The 25,687-nt window shown below is 43.1% G+C and overlaps 1 protein-coding gene across 4 annotated transcripts in view; it reads right to left on the bottom strand.

Annotated features, from left to right (window-relative positions):
• Positions 1-25,687, bottom strand: part of Rere (arginine-glutamic acid dipeptide repeats) — a 329,541-nt gene that overhangs the window by 71,218 nt on the left and 232,636 nt on the right. For all 4 annotated transcript variants that reach the window (XM_051171194.1, XM_051171190.1, XM_051171189.1 and 1 more), the window contains one exon: positions 8,403-8,501. In XM_051171194.1, the coding sequence (XP_051027151.1) occupies positions 8,403-8,501 (99 nt within the window). The remainder of the gene's footprint in view (positions 1-8,402; positions 8,502-25,687) is intronic.

Here is a 25,687-nt window from a genome sequence, read left to right as displayed (position 1 = left end):
CTTTGTCAAACAGCAGCACTACAGAGAGCCTTTTCCTGAATAGACTCTCAAAACCAGCACTGGAGCAATGGAGGAAGTTTTGTTTTTTTAAACCCTTTCTCTTTCCAGTAGGTGATACAATTCAGAGTATTAGCATGATAATCCTACTTCCAACTCTATTATTTACCATGCTCAGCATTTGTTCCAAGTAAAAGCTACTCCAGGGCAGCAGGGCAGGGCACCCCTTCCTTCTCAGGTATGTTTCTTATGCCTGACTATTCAGGCAAACAGCTTCTTGCACAAATGTGGGATTCAGAGTAAACACAGGTAGTAAACACTGTCTACTCTGGTTATAAAACCAAAAATGCTTCCGACTCCACCCACTGAGCTGGTGGAGTCAGAAGAGGCTGACTCAGAAACCACAGAAACACAGAAGGGACAAAGCAGGGAGGGACAAGGCAGGAGGAAGCAAAACAGCTCACAGAACTGCCTATTCGCTCAGGAATAGGAATGGAATTCAGTGGGGTAAGACTGAGCTTCAAGATGCCACAGCCTACTTGCTTCATCTCTTCCCAGGGCTGTTCTGCTATGTCTGCACTGGAGCACTGTAAGGTGAGCTTTCCCCTGCAGGCCAAGGACCCTCACTCGGACTTCCCATCTAGGGTAGGGCACCCAGATGGCCATGTCATTCCGGCACAGTGAGCATGGTTTAAACACACAGGGGAAGCCTAGGACCAGACAGCCTCCAGATAGGACTCTCCCAAGAAGACCGGACCACTGTATTCTGTTGCTTTGGTCCAGATAGTTCTTCTCCTATGTATTTGAAAGGCTAGCTCTCAATTTTTAAAAGGTCTTTACTCAAAAGTGGCATTATATAAACTCATATAGTTTAATGTGCTGTCTATGGCCTGAACATATAAAACCATGGCCGCCTGGCTAAATTTAAACCAGTAAGCCCAACTCAGAAGCGAATAAGCCTTGTAAGCCCCTGGCAATCATGGGGCTACCCTGACCATTAACTGTGTCTACAAGAGAGACCTTAGATATCAGAAAGAGGGGTCCAGGAGACAGGAGCTGGCTCTGAGTGAGTTCCATCCTCTCAGGGCAGAGCTGCTGTTTTCTTCCTCCTTTCTCCCAGTTAGGAGTCTAAAATGTCTCAACGGTGAAAAGAGTAAGGCTCTGGTGTTGATATATATAGAATGTTCCAACACACACATTAAAACTGACTCTGTTCTGTTGCTAAGAAACTGAAGAAAAGGGTTTCCATCCTCTTCATTTATAAAATACCTACGTTGTCTACGGGAGACCTGCATACAATTTCTTAAGCCCCTTCGTGTCTTGTTCTCATTTTTAAAATGAACAGAGGAAGATGACTGAGTGGTGAGAAGTGAATGCTATCTCTATTTTTTTTCATGCCCTTGAAAATGAGATGGAAAACGTGGTTTCAACAGCCCATTGCCCTAGTATTTATGAATCTTTCAAGCTGAAGACATCCCCATTGTCCCTCTCAAGCAAAAACGAAAAATTCTCAATAAAAAATAATCTTTGATTTAAAATTATTATCCTGAACTACAAGAAACAATCCAAGGCATGCTCATATGCATTGTGGGACTACTCTTTCCCATCTCAGCTCTGCTCTGCCTAGCTCCAGGTGTGTGTGTGTGTGCGCGCGCGCGCGCACACAAACACACACACACACACACACACACACACACACACACACACACACACACACACACACACAGCCTGGGATGATGACATTGCATATTGGTGGCTTTAAAAAAAAAAACAGGTAAAAAATATAGCTAGGAGATGATGAGTTTTAGAAAACATTATCAATAACAGAAAATGAAAATGACTTATGACCTACAAATGAAAAGGAAAAAAAACAAAAAACAAACCCCACATTTTTGGTCACACTATAACAAGGAAGCTTGGACGTAACAAGGGTGTGTATGTGAAAGGCAAAGTCATAGCTGAATCTGTAGATCTAACACAGAAGCAACTTAAACTGACGTAAGTACTAAAATAGAATTTAAAAGACCTCCTTCTAATGCTTGTCCTATTTCATTTACTAAAGGATTTAAAAAATATTTCTCCTTTATAGCTTGCTAAACAGTAGAATCTTTTTGGAAACTAACCGACAGTACTGATTGTCTCCCACCATCTTCCTGTATACATAATTGATTTTTAATTCAGTCTCATTTCCAAAAGGACTTGACAATAAACTCTATCCACACTATCGACTTCTGTAAACAAGGGTTCAAAAGGCTGAAGAGAGTTAATCCCAGGAAGCAGTCCCATTCTACTGATAGCTGAACTATTAGGCAAATCTTACCTTCATGTAGACTTTCTTGAGTCGGCACGGTCTGAACTGACGTTGGGTCACTAAGAGCCCACAGCTGGCTGAGCAGTCAGAGCTGGTCTCCCCAGCAAATGACAGCAGCAGCAGCATGCTTCCTGCTCACGGCGCAGCACCTGCCTGCTGGCTAGAGTCACAACCAGCTTAAAGCTGGGTGCAGCAACGCCACCTGAAATACCACACAGGACCCGAGAGCCTGAGGCAAGAGGACGGCCATTTCTAGACGGGTCAGAGATACATAGTGTGACCATGTCCAAAAAAACCCAAAAAAAAAAAAAAAAAAAAAAAAAACCAAAAACAAAAAACCAAAAACAAAAACGAACAAAAAGGGATGAAAGAAACAGCACTGATTTAGTTGAAAATTGGAGAAAGAGTAGTTTGTTTTAATTTCATTTTATGTACATTGGTGTGAGGTGTCAGAGTCATTGGAACTGGAATTACAGACAGTTGTGAGCTGCCATGTGGCTGCTGGGAATTGAACCCAGGTCCTTTGGAAGAGCAGACAGTGCTCTTAACCACTGAGCCATCTCTCCAGGCCCCAGGAGAAAGAGTACTTAACACAGAGAAAAACTGCATCGTTCATTCTACAGTCCTTTAAACAGATTATCATGTAATGCCATTAAACCTGATAAACCTGTGCTTGAGGTTACTGCAGCTTTTCCATATGAAAGAATTAATTTTTCAGCTTTAAGTTTTGGTCTGGATGAGCGGCTCAGCTATAACAAGACACTTCTTGTTCTTTCAGGGGACTGGATTTCGGTTCCCAGCACCCACACGGTGGCTCACAACTGATAGCAACTCCAGCTCCAGGGTGACCAAATTCTTCTGGCCTCTTCTGACACCGGTCCACATAACCATACACACCTACACACATTCTTTTTTTGTAATCAGCTGGGTATGGTAGTGCTTGCTTGTCTTTAATCTCAGCACTCAGGAGACAGAGGCAGGGAGGGTCTCTTTGAGTTCCAGGCCAGCCAGAGCTTCATAGTAAGACTCTGTCTCAAACAAAACAAAACAAAACAAACAAAAACCTTGTCATAATTTCAAGTCAGGCTTGATCATGCATGCTTGAAATCATATATTTAGAAGGCCAAGGCAAGAAGACTGCTGAGTTCAGGGTAAATGGGAGTTCCACAGCATGGACGAATCTCAAAAAACAAAACAAAAACTTAGAATTCCAGTACTATATGGTTCAATTTATATGCACACAGCTCTAAGCATTATAACTACAATGTATTTACATAAGCAAAGATCCAATAGGCAGGTCTTATTAATATTCTAACCTTAGGGGAATGGCATATATTTAAAATAATAAGCTAGTAGATCATCTGAAGTGACAGATAGGATGGCTATCACCATTTTCATTCATATCACTCTGTAAAATCACCAACTTAAATAAACACCATACACCAAGCCTTCCCCTGTGTTATGGGTGTAAAATCTGAACATCAAACACCAGGACTATGGGATGTGAAATCAGTGTAGGCTGACGACAGGTGGTGGGAGCCTTCCTCTGGGAGGCCGCTGTCACTGTCCCCTCCTCTGCCTTCACCTCCACAAACCCCAGCTGGTTTTGGACCTTAACTCTGATTCTGTTGTGAATTACATTTCTTCTGCTGCCACATGAACAGTAAATAAAATTCATTGTATTTTTGCCCCACTAAGCAGCTCTGTCTTCTGGCACACGCCAATGCCTGGCTGGACAAAATGAGCATTGCAAAGGGGCATAACAAAGCATCTGAAGATGCTGCTGGGGAAAACCCTATAGTGTTTGGATTCTGTAACTAGGTAATTCCTTGGCCAGCTGTCCTGCTCACTGGACTACAAACACTCAGAAAATTAGTTTGTTGTGTCAGATAAATTTTGAAAGGTTGCTGTTAATGTGTATCTATGATAAACTGAGTTTTGAACAAAAAGAAGAGTTAGATGTTATTAAGTTTATGAACTTGTGAATGAATCCACACACATGACCACGTTGGGTTAAAAATTTCAGAGCTCATTTGTATCACTGAGGTTGTTTACCTCAATGCATTACAACAAAACTGATATAAAATATTTAATGGAGCCAGGCAGTGGTGGCACACTCTTTTAATCCCAGCACTCGGGAGGCAGAGGTAGGTGGATCACTGCGAATTCAAGGCCAGCCTGGTCTACAAAGTGAGTGCAGGACGGCCAAAGCTACACACAGAAACCCTGTCTCGGAAAATAAAACAAACAAACAAACAAACAAAAAGTAAAATATTTCATGGGAAGCACATTTCGCAGTAAAGCTACAATTACCAAAGACGAGATGGAATCACCTTGCTGTAATATTGTAAACAACAAAACCTTCACCCTGAGTGACATCTTTTGCTGAAAGACAGCTCAACAAGAAAACAAAACAAAACACAAATGCAGCCAACAGGCAGCAAGGGTGAGTGCACAGCTTGGTGGAGCACCAATCTATAACCTTGCCAGCCAGGCCAAACTCCACAAGGGAAATGCAGGCCTAGCATTTTAACAAGAATTCAATTAGCACCCCAGTATCTCCATAGTCAACAGCTGAATGCTAATTAGGAGGATCGCAGCAGGCAGCAATGGGGGCCCAGCACAGTAAGCAGCAGCACAGCCTCATGAGGCCACCAGTGGCTTGCATGAATAGACAGACAGAATTAGTAACTACCAAAGCAGGGAAGGGTGACTTCATCTGCTCCCATTGGGTGCAGCTCAGACTGGGGCCACTGTGTTATATTTAAATGTGTTCATCATGTTTAGTTAAAAACCCAATAACCCAGGATATGTGTTTTTATTTTAGCACCCTGATTTGTTTTTATTTCCTGTTTCTCTTCATAACTAACTTCTATCAATTTGGATGACTTCTTGAAAAAAAATAATGCTTTTACCCATAATGTATGTGAAACTGGTTAATCAACAATGTGACCCTCACAGGCAGCAGCATCCAGCCATTTACTTGGGCTCATCCTGTAGTGTACGGGATGAGTCATAAATTCACTAAGCACTCTTTCCAAAGCTGCTTTTCTGATCTGACCCATGAACGCAGAATTTGTTTGTACTAATAGTTTGGGATTTGGCAAAAACTAGTTGTGCTTGCTAGTTTTATTTTTTGGATTTTTAAGACAGGGTCTCTCTGTGTAGCCCTAGCTATCTTGGACTCACATTGCAGAGCCTAGCATACACATAAGACCTGTCTCAACGAAACAAAAATAAAAACAAGCAAGAAAGGGGGAGAAAAAAGAAGGTATAGATCATAAGAAGGAACACTGGTTGTAAAGCAGGCAGAGGACTGAGCTCAGCGAGGTAGTTAAGGTCTACACCAGTTCATGTTGTGCTGACCCTCAACCATAAAATTATTTTGTTGCTACTTCATAACTACTTTGCTACTGCTGCAAATCATAATATAAATATCTGATATGAGGACCCCCCCCAAGGGGTTTCCATCCACAGGATGAGAAGCACTGTTCTACACTAAGAGGGACAGAAGTTGGATTCTTCAGGGAGCAGTTGCTTGCCAAAGTGAGGAAATTCACGTCACCTTTCTGGTCCAGTAGGGGAAGCCTCACCTCTGCACTCACAAACATTTTGTGGGGTCACTTAGGTACATCAGATACTGAGTATTATGATCAAAATTAACATGCTGGGAACAGCAAAGCAGAAATGACAAGAATGCTCCAAGTATATGGAGCACCATGAGAGAAAACCAAAAGGATGTAGGCCTGTGCACCTCATTCAGCTAGGAAACACTGCTGTGGCTGATGCCTGTGATTCCTAGGGTAAGACAACGTGGGGACCTCAACAACCAGCGCTCTCACAGCCACAGGCAGTCTAAGGTAAAGAGAGACCTCGCTGCCACCACTGCTCAGCTATTCAAAGATCTGATCTAAATGCATCAGAAGCTTCCTTCACCCTATCAATCATGTCATCACTTCCTCTCAGTCACTGTCCAGGTTTGAGGTTTCAGAAGGCAAAGCTTCGCTTTCACAAACAAGGGAACCATTTGATCCCCAAGCTCTGCAAGGGCTGGGTGACTGCCAAAACATTTCTCAAACAAGAAGCAAACATGATAAAAATAAGCCCAAACCAACATGTGCTTGACAGTTAAGGATCATTATCCCACACCAGAAATGTTCACCATGTTGGAAGCCTGTTTTGTTTTTCAAAATGAAGCTGGATTCTTTCTGATGCCCAAAGCTTCTCATCCCCCACCCTTCTGGCTCAAGATCCAGGAGCAGCCAAGGCTTCTCTTGGGCAAAGGAGAGGACTCTGTGTTAAGTACTCTGAAAACTGCAGAGGGAATGAAAGGTCATGAGAGCAAGGAGAAGGGAGTCGGGGCTGCAGCAGTGGGAGGTGAGGCAGTAAGGGACAGCAGAGTGACAGCAACAACTGGTGGAGGTAGGGGAAGGTGAGGGAATCCCCAAAAAAGACAGGGAGAGCGGTGCTCAAGAGAGCAGGAGTGACCAGATGCAGGCTGCCCTGGGGTGACAGCTCAAGATGGAGGGGTTTCTCAGTGTGTGGTTTGCACAGTTTTCACCCTTTCTTCCCTGTGCCTTCCTCTATAAAGGCTTTTGAATAACTGAAAGTCTATCTTTCCTATAAAACCAGGCTTACAGTGAAAGACTGTCAGCGTGACTTCTTAAAACAACTCAATTTCTTGTTTGTTTGTTTGTTGCCTTAGCTGTCACCTGAACATAAAATTCCGAGGCTCTGCCTTCCTTACACACGGCCCTCACGTATTTGTGGAGCAGATGACACCGTCTCAACCACAGTTCTACAGGCCACGTTCCCACTGTCCTTGGGCACCACCTCCTCTCTTTTGCCTTCTCCTTGCTGTGCCCCAGTCACAACCCTATATATTTCTTGTATACATCATTCATAGTTTTCACCAAAGTGCCTAGAAGTCTTTCCTCCATGAAGTCCTTCAAAAGGGCTCCCTTTTCACCGCACAGAGGCCTTCCTGCCCCAGTTACTTAAGGCAGAGCCCTGCCCAGCTGTTCCCACCCTCATCCTACTGTTTCCCAGGCACTTCCTACCACTCACACTGAGTGCCGATGTTTTTCCCTCTAAGGACTCCAAAACCTCATGCTCTTAACATTGCTCCTAGCACAGGACCTGGCACATACTGTTGCATGAATTAAAGTGAGAAGTATCAAAAAAGCACTTTAAAATCCTTTTACTTAGCATGCTTTACAATAGAATTGAGGAGCTTCCCACCAACTCTGTGTTGCATTTGACCTCAAGGGCAAAAGTCAAGCAGTCACTGTCATATTGCAAAGGCACAGAAAACCTGTTGGCTGTTTACAGTGATACCTTTTAAAAGTCACTAGTGGGGGATGTGGTTTCTTGAGATCTGTGGGATGGAACCGTAGGGCTGCACATCTGTGTCTGTTGGCACCTTTCCCTTCCCATCTCCACTAGTGTTCAGTCAGGGTATGCTTTCGAGCAACTGCTTTCAGTGGCTTGAGGTCCGATGAGCCCACAAAATAAATTCAAGTCACCAACACTTTTCCAGGGTCTAAAATAGGCAAGTATCACACACTACTCTGCACCAAAAAGGAACTCACACCAACCTTGTTTAGGAGTAACTGTTGAACGCAGAGAAATCTTTCCTATCACCTATGGATTCTAATGCTACTAAAATCAAATCAAGTCTTTCCTTCAGCTCCTCCCTTGTATGTGTGATACATTACAGGCATCTTTCACAGACAGCGGAGAAGGACACAGACGGTCCTGTTCTGTTTTATTACCTTGAGACAGGATTTCTCACTGAACTTAGAGGAAGGCTGTCAGGCAGCAAGTGTGAGCAATCCTCCTGTCACTGCTTCCCACAACTTTAGAGTTATAGGTGCACACACAATTGCACTCAGCTTTAAAAAAAAAAAAAGGTGCCAGGGATCTGAGGTCAGCCCTCATGCTCCTGTACGGAGGGTTCTTCCCAGCATCGCTCTTCCCTTTTACTGGATGAATACCATGGACAGTCTGTCTTCCCATGGGGAACAGGGAGTCTGCATACAGAAGAACCACCCCAAAGTCCCAGAACACAAAGCACACACAGATCCATGCTCACCACTTCATCCTCTGTCCAGCATTTCTCGATGAGCTTGGGCACAGGCTTCTTTACCAGGCGCTGCAGGGCTTTGCCAGCATCGTAACTGCTTTCATGTAGCTGAGGTGACAATGATCTTAGTTAGTTAACTGTACCACACACACATGGAAGCAAATCAATAACTACAAGTCCTGTACTTTTATTCTCTCTATATACATATACTTATATTCTAGAGAAGCCATGAAAGGACAGTATCTGCTGCTGCCACCTGGCCACTGCTTTCCCTGCCTAACTACCATCCCTGTGTAGTCCGCTGATGGTACGAAGTTTGGCTACCCGCATGGTGTCATTGAGAGCCATTAGAACTTTAGGGTGGGATGAGGGGGGCACTAGAGGGACACAAGTCCGCTCTTTGTTTCTCAGGCACCCCAGGTGAATGTCGTCCTCCTTCACACTCTCTACAACATGTTGCTCAACTACAAGCACAAAGAAACTGGACAAGCAACCACACATTAAAACCTCTGAAATCTGTGGGGCGGCAGTGGCACACGCCTTTAGTCCCAGCACCAGGGAGGCAGAAGCAAGTGGATCTCTGTGAGTTAGAGGCTAGCCTGGTCTACAGAATGAGCTCCAGGAGAGCCAGGGCTCCACAGAGAAACCTTGTCCCAAACAACCAAGATAGATGGATAGATGGATAGATAAATAGGGGATAGATAGATAGATAGATAGATAGATAGATAGATAGATAGATATAAAAGTTACAAAAAACTCTGAAGTCAGGGGCAAAACAAACAACTAGCTCAGGTATTTGTTATGGTAATAGAAAGCCAATTTGCACAGGGAAGAAGACAAGTAAAGCAAAGAATATTTTGGCAATGAGAACAGCATTAAGGCTGGGCAGTGGTAGGTGGATCTGAGTTAGAGGCCAGCCTGGTCTACAGAGCAAGTTCCAAGAGTGGAACTCATTACGTAGACCAGGCTGGCCTCGGACACAGAGATCCAGCTGCTTCTGCTTCGCAAGTGCTGGACCAAAGGTGTGCACCACTATGCCAGGCTCTTATTCCATCCCTTTGTTTTGCGTCTAGACAGTACTCCATTCTGTAGTTCAGGCTGTTCTCGGACTCGTTCTGCCCGCCAAGTGCCGTGTCACACTTGTGAGCTGCTGTGACCAGTTATTCTGGCCACATCCCTTCCAAAGCAGCCCAGGACAGACTAGGCTCTTTTCTAGTCTTTTGTTTGTTTGTTTTGTTTTGTTTTTCGAGACAGGGTTTCTCTGTGTAGCCTTGGCTGTCCTGGACTTCCTTTGTAGACCAGGCTGGACTCAAACTCACAAAGATCTGCCTGCCTCTGCCTCCCGAGTGCTGGGATTAAAGGCGTGCGCCACCACGCCCAGCCTTTTCTAGTCTTTTTAGTGAAGTAATTTACTAGAAATCATTAAAAGGATCCAAAATATAGGCTTTGAAAAGACATAGCTCTGTAATGGCAGCTCTGAATGAAGAAGCCGGCCCTCCCGAGCAGACTCCTTTAACCCACAGGTTTCCAGCACTTGGCAGGGCTGTACCCACTGACCATTCCTGCCTTACAAAGACGCTTTGTCCCATCTTTCCTTTCAGATGATGATGAAAGCCATTGGGCAGAGGATCCTCATACTTAACCTACACCTTCAAACTGCAGTGCTGGCTCTACAATCCTGGCGGACCTCTTTCTTCCCATCATAGGCCTTCCCACACAAGTGCTTCTGTGTGAGCCTAATGCCTCCCACAGTCTGTAGCTCAAGATGACCCTTGAGACATGCTTCTTAAATTACGTGAAAGAGGAAGTCTTCAACTATTGTTCCTTGGTGGAATCCATCCAAGGTGAAACCTCAGTTTACCTACATGTATAAAGCTTTTTGTTTTGTTTTTGAGACAAGGTTTCTCTGTGTAAAAGCCCTGGCTACTCAGGAACTCTCTTTGTAGACCAGGCTGGCCTCAAACTCACAGAGATCAACCTGCTTCTGTCTCCAGAGAGCTGGGATCACAGGTGTACGCCACTGTGGCCCACTTATTAAGCTATTATTATCCAGTCTCTGTAGCCTGACTTCTTTTACATCTACAAAAAGAAAAAAATGAAGCAGATGATCATACTCTGCTTAAAACAAGTAGGCACTTGCCAAGTTCTCTAATATCCTGAGGGCTTTACTGATGTAGCATGAGAGGGAAGTGAACAGAAGGAAACTTTATATGCCTATTCAACTTAAAAAGCACACACTTTAGTGTTAGTTTAAAATAGAATCAAGTTGATTAAATAGAAACTTCAGGGCAAAAAAAATATTAATAATAACAATTTATAAGCAGTGATTCTAGTGTATAGATAATAAAAAGGCAGCATGGGAAACTATGGACCACAGAGCTGGTCTGCTTGCACAAAATTCCCCACCACCATTTATGAGCAAATAGCTCACAGGAGTCTCAGTGGACTGCTAAACTCCAGGTTCAGTGAGAGTCTATCTCAAGACTTATTGTGGGGAGGTGCTAAGAGTGCACCCTGCTCTTCCACAGGTGTGAATAAGTGCCCAGCGTCCATCCTGGGTGGGTGCTGACTGCTTGTAACTCTAGCTTCAGAGGACCCCACATCTCCACCTCTGAGGGCACCTGCAGTCATGTGGACATAGACAAGCAAGTATGATCTTAAGTAAAAAGTGGAAGAAAGTAGATAGTAATTCAGGAAGATGGGGCTGGGAAAAGAAAGTCACAGAGAGAGGAAGCACTCTCAGGCTAGTTTTGTTTTGTTTCTTTTTTTCTTAAGGTCTCACTATATTAACTAGGTTGACCTCAAATTCAGAGAGCCATCTGCATCTGCTTCCTGAGTGCTGGGACTAAAGACTAAAGGCATGCAGCCTCAGGCTGAAGACTGGTAAGGTTATAAAAAAAGGCCACATAATACTGGTGAAAACTCTAGTATGGTACACAGAAATTACTTCTAAAAACACACAGCCTGGTCTAGAAGCAAATTGAAATCAAGTGTCATTAATCCTGCCTGCCTCTGGGTAAGCTAGAGAGCTTTAAGCTACGGCTGGAGAAATATGAGTGGCTACTGGACACTTGGCTGCTGGCTGCCTGCACAGCCCTCACTGCCCACCACCATGCCTCTGCATATATGCCTCCCTCTGGACACAATTAAGAACACACCGTCCCCTGAAGCAACCATGATGGTAGCCTGACTCTCTGCTCTTGGGTTTGTTTGTACGTTCTCAACAGGCAACTGACCCCTCATCAGCCTAGCCTCTTAACATATCCCCATTCCTGTCTTCTCCCAATATAAGCCCAATCAATACTTAAGAGCACCATCCATCCTTTTCCGAAACAAACATACATCTGGAAAGTAACACGTGAGATTATTTGCCAAAATGATAGACTATTTCTTGACTGAATGAAGCGGGCCTAGCACTGTGTTGCATCCGGATATGAGAATCTCTGGTACAAAAGCTAGAACAAATGGCTGTTTTGCACACCCTCTTCTGAGGAAACCATAGGCAATCTTTTTCTTTTTCTTTCTTTTTAAGTCAGGGTTTCTTTGTGTAGCCTTGGCTGTCTTGGACTTTGTAGACCAGGCTGGTCTTGAACTCACAGAGTTTCACCTGCCTCTACCTCCTGAGTACTGAAATTATAGGCATGTGCCACCATACCCGGCACCACAGAGAATCTTGCTGGAGGGACTACACCTTCTTTTATCATCATCATTTTAAACACACATATGTATATCTCTGCGTGTGTGTCTCTGTGTGCATGCACATAAGTGCAGGTTCTCATCGAACCGAGGTCTCTTGGAACTGGAGTTACAGGTGACTGAAAGATGCATGACACAGACACTGAGAGTCAAACCTGAGCCTTTTACAAGAACTGAGCCATCTCTGCCTGAAGGACACCATCTAATGTAATGATCACTCGTGTCTACTTGCCAGGAATCTTATCTGAGAAAGCTCAAGGTACGGGGTGGGGCATGGGGTGGGGTGGTAGTGGTTTCATATCTTTAAAAAGCTAACATGCAGGGCGGTGGTGGTGCATGCCTTTAATCCCAGCACTTGGGAGGCTGAGGCAGGTGGATCTCTGAGTTTGAAGATAGCCTGGTCTACAGAGGAAGTTCCAGGACAGCCAGGGCTACACAGAGAAACCATGTCTCAAACAAAACAAAACAAAGAGGAAAAAAGAAATAAAGAAAAGAAAAAGAAGTACTACTGTCCCCTGATCCATGGGAGAAAGCTTCAAGACTCTCGGTGGACTCCTGAAATGGAGGGTACCTATATACACCAAGTGTTTCCCTAAATATTCACATGAATGAGGAAATTTAACTTAAATAGCACAAAAAGTTGCATGACATCAATGGCTTGTTTATTTCTGGAACTTTTCATATAAATAAGTCATATTTTACATATAACAATACAATTTACATGTTAAATAACACCAAAATAGGATGATTTCATTTTAAAGATTTAATTTTACGTATATGACTGTTTGCTGGAATGGAGGCCAGAAGAGGCTGTAGGATTTCTTGGAACTATACCATGTGGGTGCTGAGAAATGAACTCTACCCTCTGCAAGAGGCTTTAGCCATTAAGCATCTCCCCAGCTCTTTGTGATACAGTTTTAGTTTTGGGGTTTTGTTTTGATTTTTTGAGACAGGGTTTCTCTGTGTAGTCCTGGCTGTCTTGGAACTCACAAAGGCCTGCCTGTCTCTGCCTCCCGAGTGCTGGGATTAAAGGTGTGAGCCACCACAGCTCAGCAGTGATACAATTTTAAGCAGAAGAAAAAGGAGGGAAAACCATAGGTTATAGATGCTTCCCACTCTCACCCTAACAAATCTGATGAAAAAAAAAAAGAGTCACTTTTCCTGAGTGGTAACTATCTAAGTCCTAGTGCTCTGATACTCAAGAATTCTGATCACTGCCTCAAAAAGCTAAAATCAGGATTTTATTTATTTTATTAATTTATTATTTTTTTAAAAGAGCATTCAGGAGGCAGAGGCAGTTGGATCTCTGTAAGTTCGAGAGCAGCCTGGTCTACAGTGTGAGTTCCAGTGCATCCAGGACTATGGAGCGATACCCTGTTTTAAAAGAAAACAAAACAAGCAAGGGTTTGGTAGTGTACTTGGGAGGGGGAGGCCAACCAGAGCGCTACAGTGAGAGAGACCTTATCCAGGACAGTGCTCCACACAGCCAGCTTCCAGCTAACCGTGCAGCCTTGGTTGTCCTGTGCTTGCTTCTGTAGATCAGGCTGGCCGATCTTTGTCTCCCAAGTGCGGGGATTAAAGGTGTGCACCACCACACGCCACTCAACTTGAATTTCAGTTTTTATTGTTTTATTTATTTTTAATTTTTAACATTCATTCATGTAAGGGGGAAGGAGGGAGGAAAGGACTGGAGGAGGAAAGGAGGGAAAGGGCACATGTACGATAGAGGGCATGCCAACGTCAGAGGGCAGACTGCAGGAGCACGCTCCCGCTCCCGTGTGGGCTCGAGTTCAAGTGGTCAAGTGTGATAACAAGACCTTTACCTAAACATCTCACTGTCTAGATTTCAACAGTTTTAAAGTTAACATACTGTTCCTTTTTATTATGATTATTTTATTTATGTATGTGTGTTTGTATATTCATGCCATGTAAGAAATGGGTCTTACAGAAGCCTCGGGGAGGCACTGCCATGTGGTATGAGTGCTAGGAAAATAACTGTGGTCTTAGGCAAAAGCAGCAAACACTCTTAACTGCAAAGCCATCTCGCCTGCCTCCAGGTTTCCAGTCTTCAACGCCTGGTCAGGACTATTGATATACAGCTGTTCACTGCAGGCCCCTCACTGTTACCAAAGTAAAAGATCCCTAGGGAGAGCTGGGGAAGTAACAGAAGGAGACAGTGGGAACCCTCAACCATCCTCCGGCTTCACTCTGTAGTCATGGTAAGGCAATCAAAGCAGAGCAACTGATAATTAGAGCTATTCTGTTCATTCTGTAGCCAAGCTAGGCAGGTAAGATCTAGGATTCAATGCAATTTTCATGGAAAGCACAGAGAACTGTGTATTTTGGAACTACTGAAAAAGCACTCTGTGAAGAATAGAATCATGACATGATTTTTGATCTTTGAAGGCAAGTAAAGGAGAGGCATAAAGTTTGTTTGCCCTTCACTCACTGAAGCAGGATGTCATTTAGGGAAACCACATCCAAACTCATCACCATAGGGGGCACCATAGGGGGGTCACTGTGAGTTTTTGGTTGCTTTGTTTTAGTATTGTTTGTTTTCAATGAACTAGGATTTAAGGATGGGATGTGGTGACAAAGTGAGGATCCTTCATGAATCTACCAGTTTTCAAACTGCTCTATCACAACTGGCTCTTCCTGGGCAAATGTCTGGTGAGCCCTGGCCTGGCCACAATGTATCTTTTCCTTCATTTTTGACACACACACCTTTGTCAAAGAGCACACATAAACTTCTTCTGGGATCTAGTCTCAGCACATCTGCTGAGAAAAGCTGAGAGCACTGGAAAAGCAGGATGCTTGGGGTCCACAGACTAATCGACAAAGAGCTAGCAACCGTGAAACCAGTCATGCCAACCACTAAGGTGCATGTGAAAGACAGGCCTGTCTGTACAAGGGCATGGCAGAGGAGACTGTGCTTGTTTCCACGATAAGAAAAGTTATCTGAGAGAAAAAAAAAAAAGTTATCTGTTCTACTGAACCACAGAGCCGAAGACTGTGTGTGTAACTGGGCACATTCCTGCAGCTGAACCAGAAGCATTCTTCCAATGCTTTATCTTTGTAAAGAAACTGCCCTCCCCAAGACAGGGTTTCTCTGTGTAGCCCTGACTGCGCTGGAACTCACTCTGTAGACCAGGCAGGCTGGCCTCAAACTCAGAGATCCACCTGCCTCTGCCTCCTAAAGTGTGCTGTACCACCAATTGGCTTCAAACTCCCTCTCTCTCTCTCTCTCTCTCTCTCTCTCTCTCTCTCTCTCTCTCTCTCTCCCTCCCTCCCCCCCCACCCCCCAGCAGTTTGTTAGCCTTGGCTGTCCTGAACTAGCTCTGTAGAGCAGGCTGTCCTCCAACTCACAAAATCTGCCTGCCTCTGCTTCCTGAATACTGGTTTAAAGGTGTGTGCCAGCAGCCTTGGCTTCAAACTCTTAAAGAAACAACAAACTGTTGTACCATCATTTTGCCCACAAAGGCTGGAAGAAGACATCAGATCCCTTGGAACTGGAGTAGCAGATGGTTGTGAGCTGCCATGCAGGTGCTATGAAAGGAACCAGGGTCCTCTGCCAAGAGCAGTTAAGTGTAGGATCATTTCGGAGCCGGCTCTCCAGAGTTAGATTCTTATACGAGCTCCATCCTCAACTGTGGAATGAACATCTTCACTTGTCGAGATGGGCAGCCCTCAAAGCTTTACACAAGACACATCAAGATACCATGAACTTTAGAAGAGCTGTACAAACTCTACGATGGCTTCCTTGTGGGCAGTGGTATTTTAGATACATGGCTCAGACTGCTCAGCAGGCTCGTTACAGACCCTGACACCCTTCCTGATTAGCAGTGGGGAAGGATCATGTCACAGAAGAAAAACACATTTCTGCATAATTGCCTAAGTTAAATGTGCTTCTCTTACTCTACCCGACAAATCATCCCTTGCTTATTACTTTCTATAATTTAATATATATAAGTGCTTTACTGGCAAGCCTCTCAAAAGAATAAATAATACTTAATGACTGCCTACAGTTTAATTAACTCATGATTGAACTTCTCATGGACTGCCATAAACATTAAATTACACCCTTCCTCAAAGCTGCCATGCATAGAAATCTTGTCTCAAGCCTTAACCCTCTTGCCTCAACAATTCTGAAATTTCAGCAACTCTATGTTGGACACGGAGGTGAGAGAATCAGCCTTAATGCCTGGTTATAAAGTGTGTTATTTTACAGAGCAAGAATGAGGTCTTAATTTAAATAAGACTGAAAATGTGCACAATGTCAGAACACCTCATTTCCACTACAGCAGTCATTAAACTTCTCTGGGTCTCTAGCTTCCTCATTAGCATAAACTCAAGTATTACCACAAGGTTTCTAGTTTCTGCTCTGGCTTCTCACAGGAGTTGCCATTTCTGCCTACATGATGTTGCAAATAAATTTTCCTTTTGGCATGGCTCAGCTGTCAGGCACCTCTGTTCTGTAATGAACCCATGAATTACATCTCCCTGTTCTGACATCTCTGGTCTCACACATCAAAATATTGTTCTCCAATTGTAATTTATAACTTAATTTAAATGTCCCTTTTCCTGTGACCTTTTTATATCAAATGGCAGTGCATCTGGCAGTTTCAACTATATCAAAGTACCTTTTGCAATTGTAGCCATTAGAGTAACTGTAGGAAAAGCCTCTAAGTCAGACTGCTTTCCAGCCCAATGTTTAGTAAGTGTGGTTTATTAAAAACAATGTAAGATTAGAGTCCTCTGCTATCCAAATTATGTTGTACACACTCTAAGAAACTACCAAAAAACCTCAGGAAGGGGAAGAGCAGGATTTCGATCTTACAATTCTTTGTATATTAAAAAAAAAAAAAAAAAAAAAGGCTGGGCGTAGTGGCGCACACTTTTAATCCCAGCACTCGGAAGGCAGAGGCAGGCAGATCACTGTGAGTTCGAGGCCAGCCTGGTCTACAAAGCAAGTCCAGGACAGCTAAGGCTGTCTGCTACTGTCTCCATACCAAGAAAAGCCTGGAGCCAGGACAGGTGAGTTGTGTAGAAGAGTCAGCACTATAGGGGGGCTGGCTCAGGCTTGATTTAAGCCCCTGCCTTCCCTGCCAGTTCCTCCCCCCTCCCGCTCTGAGATATAGGGCAATCATCTCACTTAAGCCTCTTATTTTCTCAGCTGCAGAAAGGAAAAGAGAACCTATTTTGGAAGACTGTTTAGCATAGACATCTCTCATTATCCCTGATACTAAAATATATTCTATTAAGGACAGCTAGTGACTGGGGGAGAGGGTATGGTCAGGTCAAAGGAACTGTCATGGGAATATAAGAACTTCCTGGGACAAACCTTGAAGTGGACAGTACACTTGATTCACTGGCACCACAGGGTTCAGGCTGCCTTTGTCTCCAGTCTCTTGCCAGCTGGATGTGACAGCACTGATGTTTACATGAAATTCTGAATACATTATTATTTACACTTAACATACATACATACATACATACATATATCTATCTATCTATCTATCTATCTATCTATCTATCTTTGACTCTTAGAAAGTCTTTCTTCCTGCTTTTCATGTATGAATTCAGCCACACACACCAGCTGGTAGTTCCTAAGGGGAGGAGAGCAGTGAGAACTCCACTAGTGAATGACTCTGCTGACACAGGGAGGGCACAGGTGGTCACGAAGAGAAGTTCTGCAGCCTCTGGAATCCAGAGGGGACTTTTCTGCATGGCAACTTGCCGAGAAAAAAAGGTCCATCTAGAAGCAAAATGGTTCTAGACCATTAATAGACATGAAGACACACATGTACTTATTCCTAGGGCATTCACACAGCTTTGAAAACAAGCCAAAAAATGAAATCCAAATCTGGGCAAAAGGATGCAGGATGCAAGACTACAGCTGTGTCTAACTGGTGTGGCACAAGGAACCTACTCATAAATGCTAATTCACTGCAGGAAAAGGTCTGACTGTAGTGATTAGACACACATATTAGTAAGAAAGACATCTGCAGAACCTGCTTTAAATCTCACAGCAGCCAACGCACAACAGCTGCTGCCAAATCACAGCAGCCTTATCTGCAGTGGTTTATGACAAGCAATTTTAAGGTTGTGTGTAAATAATTACACTTAATGTTCTGCACATAACAACAGAATTATAGAACAAAGAAAAGCAAAGAGCTCACACAGTGGCACATGTAAGGCTCAGGGTTGGGGAAGCTGGATGGCTGCTCTTCAGTCTGCATACCTCACCAGGCACAGGCTGAAGAAACCGTCAGCAGGAGGAGGAGGAGGAGAAGAAGGAGAAGGAGAAGGAGAAGGAGGAGGAGAAGGAGAAGGATAAGAAGAAGAAGAAGAAGAAGAAGAAGAAGAAGAAGAAGAAGAAGAAGAAGAAGAAGAAGAAGAAGAAGAAGAAGAAGAAGAAGAAGAAGAAGAAGAAGAAGAAGAAGAAGAAGAAGAAGAAGAAAGCCTGTGCATAAGGAACAAAGTGCTCTCCAGCAAAACCACTAGTTCTGAGCCTTAGGAATGGAGTTGCCTCACACTCCTGGCATTAACAAGCAACATATAAACAAGCCCATCCACACATACAGACATGGTAAGGCAGCAGTTCTCAGTGTCTGGGAGGCATGGAAGACAACCTGGACTACCCAGTAACTGATCTTCCTAAATCGTTTGGTTAACCTGATCCATATCCCTAAGAACACTGAGTCAGATTCATGCAGCTAATAAGCAGGGAGGGCAACAGGAGACATCAGCAGTTATCTATAAAACGAACAAACAGCCACGTAGGGAGAAAGACGAGATCCCTCCCAGAGAAGATGTCCACCTAGCCTCGTACCACAGGTGGGAGGCCAGCAGACTACACTGAGAGATGGACTGCTGGCCAGGGAACAGAACACATGAGGAACCTATAGTAAGTGACAGCAACTGAGATAGGACAGAGATGGGAACACTAACAAGGAATGAAGAGAGAAGCTCCAAATGACAGATCTATCAGATATCCTGGGAGGGCTGAAAGATTCTATCTGCCTCCGAGTTTAAATGATTATAAGGAAAAGACAGGTGTGTTTATTAATTTTTAGATGATCCACACTTTAAAGAACTATGAAGATTAAAGTATTCATATATAAAAACAAATTTTTGCGAGGCATGTAAGAAATCAATGAGCAGCTGGGCAAATACACACCGAGAAACAAAACAAAGTAAGAATAAAACACAAATCAGAAGACTGTGCTGAAAACACATTCACAGGGGAGGCTTTGGGGTAGCCACAGGAGTCACTCCTTATCTGTCATCACTAAGGTATGGAGTTTTAGGGAAGGTGCCCTGGCCAGACAGCATTTATAAGTGAGAATGGGTAATACTATGATATAGAAGAAAGTTGAAAACATTATCCTCAGGGAAAGAAACCAGTTTAAACACCTGACTTTATACACAGCCATCAATCTGGAATGGGGAGGAACAGAAAGCAGTGAGAGGCTGTACAGGACTGACCAAGCACAGGGAACTGAGAATGGAGCCAAGCATCCTTTGTGGGTGATAAAATGATCTAAAATTGATAGTGGCAATAGCTGTCTGAATCTTAAATATATCAAAAATACAAACTGCACATCTCCCCACCCCCTTTTGTTTTGTTTTTGTTTCTCTGTGTAGCCCTGGCTTAGCTTGAACTCAGAGATCCACCTGCCCTTGACTCTTGAATGCTGGGATTAAAGGTGTATGCCACCACCACCTGGCTCAAACTAAATAGATAATTATTGTACCTCAATACCTTGTTATATAAAAAAAGAGAAGAAAGAAATTATTGCAAAGTCTGGCATATGGTGCACAGCTATCATCCAAGCACTTGGGAGGTGGAGGCAGGAGACACTCAAGGTTATTCCCAAGGCTATATTTGAATTCCCATCAGGCTAGCCTGAGCTACAATGAGACCCTGTCTAGACTTCCCTACTGTGATGGTTTGAATAGGAATGGCCCCCAAAGACTCAAGTGTTTGAATGCTTGGCCTATAGGGCGTGGCCTTGCTGGAGTGGGTATGGCCTAGCTGGAGAAAGTGTCCCACTGTGGGGACAGCCTTTGAGGTCTCCTACGCTCAAGTTAAGGCAGTGTGGCACACATCTCCTTCAGCTGCGTATGGATCAAGAACTCTCAACTTTTTCTGCCTACATGCTGCCACACTTCCTGCCATGACAATAAATAGACTAAATCTCTGAAACTGTAAGCCAGCCCCAATTAGATGCTTTCCTTTCTAAGAGTTCCTGTAGTCATAGCATCTCTTCACAGCAATAGAACACAAATACCTTTCAACTTCCTTGAACCCTAAAGAAATGGGTAAAAAACCCAACCCAAACCAAACCAAACCAAACCAAAAAACCAAAACAAACAACAACAACAAAAACACTTGATGGTAACTCATAATGGAAAAGCAGAGCTGGGGCCTAGACATCAGGAAGCCATGCAAGGAGCAAGACAAATAGAGTCTGACAGTCCTGTGTGACACGGATCAAAAAACGCAAGGTAGGCATGTATCACTGGTTTTAATGTGGGTGGCTATGATTCCCTAGCCACACCAGAGAAATCAGTCCAACTAAGTAAAGCTATGGCCTGCCTTAAAAGGAACAAAATATAAAAGAAATAAAGCTAAAATCCACCCTCATTTAAACGAGACAAGAATAAGACATATAAATTATGTTAAAATGTCTTTACCTGGAACTTTAGAACTAAGTTTTACTACAAAGGGAGCCAGGATAGTAAACATCTTTCTTCCTATTTATTCGTTTGTTTGTTTAAGTTTTGCTTATTGGCTGTCACTCCATACCCCAAAGTGGCCTCAAACTGTTGATCTTTCTGTCTCTGTCTCCAGACTGCTGTAATTACAGACATGTACACCACCATGCCTGACCATAATAGTAAATTTATACCCACTTCATTTTTTAAAAGGCCAAAGCACAACATCTGAAAGAGGTTAACACGTACACATTGCGATGTTGACAACCAGTTGGGAAGGTCTTTGTTATACCACAAACCCTCCTACGAGCCTCTATTGAAACCACCTCCAAAGCAGTAATGAGAGCACCGCCCCCAGCACACACTGATACCTTGTTGCTGAATAAATAAAAGTCCGTCAGGATTGATTTATATGAGCTACTGTCCTGAAATTTATTGGATTTGCATAATAAGAAACATCATATAGCATGTCAACTTTTTCTATTACCCTTTTCAACAACAAATCACTCCCTCTCCACCAGACCAAAAAAGAAAAAAAGAAAAAGACCTTAACCCAAGTCAGCAAACACTAACCATTTAATGTGTGGATGGGGCAGTACTACAGTACTACTGTATTTGCCACACTACAAAGGAACAAATGAGATGAAGGCGGGCTTTACAGCCACCTCATCAGCATACTCTGCCACACCAACCTCATAATGCCAAGTTTCACATGATCAGCTCTGATATAGACATGAGCCTGATCTGTTTATTCACCCACATACAAACATTGGCCTTTCTCTATCACACACCAGGCAGCAGGGTAGGGCTCAGGGAACAAGGTGATTAACCCCCGATAGTTAACAAATTGTTGTTATCTGACTAACTAAAACCCATTCAATTACTGTGAACTTTTTAATCTTTTGTTGGATATGTGGGTGTGCATAAATAAATAAGCAAACAAATACATACTCCTGACTATGTTAAAAGCCTTGATTCAAGTGTATAGCAGCCAGCTACATTTCAGGGAATAAAGCTGTCTAGGTTTAAGTGCAAACTCTGCAGCACGATTATCAATTTTACTTCTATCAAGTACAAAACAGATGCTGAGTACTGTAAGAAAAGTGCTGTAAAAAAAAAAAAAGGCAACAAATTAGTCAGGAGAAGTTAAGTTTAATTTTATTAATGGAAGAAAATTGAGCCTCAACAGTGAAATATAGTATCAATTTAGTAAAAATAATTCAGCATAATATATGATCTGTTTTGTAAGATGGCAGAATCAAACCCCTCAGGATAAGAAGGCTGCTCTGTGCTTTGTGGCATCAAGTTTACTAATTGGTTACCAGTTAATGGTACAGGTTCATTTTGCACATGCACATTGTTACACACAAACTAACACTGCCTGGGTCATTCAGAAACACTTCTAAAAATAACAGAGTCCACAGCGTAAAGTATCACAAGCAGCACATGGTGACCCACACCTGTACCCTAGCACATGGTGACCCACACCTGTCACCTGGCACATGGTGACCCACACCTGTCACCTAGCACATGGTGACCCACACCTGTCACCTAGCACATGGTGACCCACACCTGTAACCTAGCACATGGTGACCCACACCTGTACCCTAGCACATGGTGACTCACACCTGTACCCTAGCACATGGTGACCCACACCTGTAACCTAGCACATGGTGACTCACACCTGTAACCTAGCACATGGTGACTCACACCTGTACCCTAGCACATGGTGACTCACACCTGTACCCTAGCACATGGTGACCCACACCTGTCACCTAGCACATGGTGACCCACACCTGTAACCTAGCACATGGTGACTCACACCTGTAACCTAGCACATGGTGACTCACACCTGTACCCTAGCACATGGTGACCCACACCTGTAACCTAGCACATGGTGACTCACACCTGTACCCTAGCACTGGGTGACTGAGGAGAGGCTAGCCCAGGCAACCTCGCAAATGTCAACCCAGGCAGGGATACACAGTGGGACTCTTTCTTAAGAACTCCTCCCCAAAAAGCCAACCAATAAGCAAACAAAACAAAAGCATGCCTCAGGTATGACAAACATTGTCAGACTGGACAGCAAGACAAGAACAACACAACACACAAAAGGACAAGTGACCTACTTCAAAAACAAAGAGGCAAGATTCAAATAAGAAGCTACAACAGGGGCTGGAGAGATGGCTCAGACTGCTCTTTCAGAGGTCCTGAGTTCAATTTCCAGCAACCACATGGTGGCTCACAACTATCTATAATGAGATCTGGTGCCCTCTTCTGGCCTGCTGAGAATACCATGTAAATAACAAAGGAAGAATGAAGAAGGAAGCAGGAAGAAGCAGGAAACAGTAGCAGCAGCAACAGCAGCAGCTACAACAGGATAGAAACAGCGAAGACAAGAAAGCTGGAGAGCCTGTATCAACACCAAACACAAGAGACACCAAGACAAAGGACATAAAGAGGCTAACCCCTCAAAGGTGCAAGGGCCAATACACAAATACTACAAAGTTTATGTGCCCAAAACATACTGCAAAATGAACAGGGTCTAGTAACAATGAAAATGTTACTAGACCTTCCTAAAGCAATCACAATCTCTCTCTCTCTCCCTCCCTCCCTCCCTCCCTCCCTCTCCCTCTCTCTCTCTCTCTCACACACACACACCCCATAGGGTTGAGAACACATGAAGCATTTGCATTTTAACCACTATAAATTGCATGACAAACCAGGAAACAAACTACAAAAGATATCTTGAGGCTCAAGGGAAAGCTTAGTGGTAAAGAGCATGCATTGCTATTACAGAGGATAAGAGCATCACTCTTTTGTTTGTTTGTTTGTTTTTGAGACAGAGTCTCTCTGTATAGCTTTGGCTGTCCTGGACTCATTTAGACCAGGCTGGCCTTGAGCTCAGATCCACCTGCCTCTGCCTCCCAAGTGCTGGGATTAAAGGTGTGCACCACCATGCCCGGCTAAGAGTATCATTCTTAGCACCCACATTATGTGGCTCAAACCCACCTTGATGTCCAACTCTAGAGGATCCAAGTCCTCTGGCATCTGCACTCAAAGGTACACATACACACATATGCACATAAGTTAAAATAATGAAAATAAATATTTTTTTTAAAACGACATCTCACCAATTACTCCCTGACCGGCATGAAATTAAATTATCACTAACACTTCAAAAAATGAAATTTAGAAAAATGAGCCAGGTGGTGGTGGTGCATGCCTTTAATGCCCAGGTACAGTCAGAGGCAGGTGGATCTCTCTGAGTTCAAGGCCAGCCTGGTCTACAGAGTGAATTCCAGGACAATCAAGGCTACACAGAGAAACCCTGTCTTGGAAAACAAAACAGGGAGCTGGAAAGATGGCTAGGAGGTTAAGTAAGAGGACTGGTTGTTCTTTGAGAGGTCTTGAGTTCAATTCCCAGCAATCACATAACCATTTATAATGAGGTCTGGTGCCCTCTTCTGGCATACAAGCATACATGCAAGGTAGAGTATATATACATAATAAATCATAAAAAAGAAAAGAGCCGGGTATGTTGGGAGGGAGGCAGAAGCAGGTGGATCTCCATGAGTTCAAGTCCCACCTGGTCTATAAAGTGAGTCCAGGACAGCCAAAGCTACACAGAAAAAACCCTGTCTGGAAAACATGAAAACAAAAACAAAAAACAACCAAAAAAGAAAGAATTAAACAAAATAGAAATTTAGAAAAATGAAATTAAAACAATTTAATTCTAAATAAAGGGCCAAACTAACACACACACACCACATATACAAGGTTTAAAAGCATTTAGAAAAGCAAGAAAATGAATGCAAAGCCAGAAAAATAAAATAAAAATTTATGATAAAAGCAGTTATTTAACACGCAACTTGTAGAAGCTGGAAATATATCAAATTGAACTTCCAAGTATAAAAAAACAAGTTTAGTGATGAGAAAACTACAATAGAACCAAAGCCTACTATTGCAAAAAATCAATTTTGATAAACCTCTACTTAGGGTGATCCAGAAAAAATAAATTCAAGGTCTTAGGAAAGACAGGAAGGCCAGCATTTAGAAAGTCTACAGACATTTAAATGTAAACTAGAGGAAATAGACAAAAATATTTAAAAACAGACATACATAAAATCGGAATAGATATGTATCTATTATGATTTTATTATTTTTTATTAAAATAATTTATTCAGATTACATCTCGATTGTTATCCTCTCACTTGTATTACAATTTTGCTCTTTAGATTGTTTTACTATTATTTTAAGTGTTGTGTGCATGCACACCTGTGTGCAGGTACTCTTGGAGGCCAAAAGAGGATATCTAATCCTAAGGAACTAAATTATAGGAACTACCCAATGTGGATATGGGGAACAAAAAGGCAGTGCTTGCTCCAGAAGAGTAGGAAATGCTAAGTCATCTCTTCAACCTCTATAAAATTAAAAACATTAAAATGTTATTTGTGCACACGCCTTTAATCCCAGCACTCGTGAGTGGATTGCTGTGAATTCTAGGCTAGCCTGGTCTACAAAGAGAGTCTAGGACAGCCAAGGCTACACAGAGAAACCCTGTCTTGAAAAAAAGAAAGAAGAAAAAAAATGTTATATGTTTGTTTGATTATTGTGTGTGCACCAGCATGTTTGTGTGTCCAGTGTGGGTATGGATGCCTCGATGTTAGTGTCCTTCAACTTATAGAAGCACGCTCTCCCCTTTCAGCGTGTGGGTTTGAAGAATCTAACTGAAGCCATCAGGCTTGGCAGTAAATGCCTTTACCCACTGAGCAGCTCACAAGCCCTACTTACAATTTTTAAATGATTCATTAATAAATATTCAAATTCTGATAACTTTGCTAGTTCTTGTAAATGTTTAGCAATAATAAAACAAT

The sequence above is a fragment of the Acomys russatus genome, chromosome 29, assembly GCF_903995435.1.
Source record: "Acomys russatus chromosome 29, mAcoRus1.1, whole genome shotgun sequence".
Lineage (NCBI taxonomy): Eukaryota > Metazoa > Chordata > Mammalia > Rodentia > Muridae > Acomys > Acomys russatus.
Note: the sequence above shows the minus strand (reverse complement) of the source record. Positions and strands in the feature narration are given on the sequence as shown.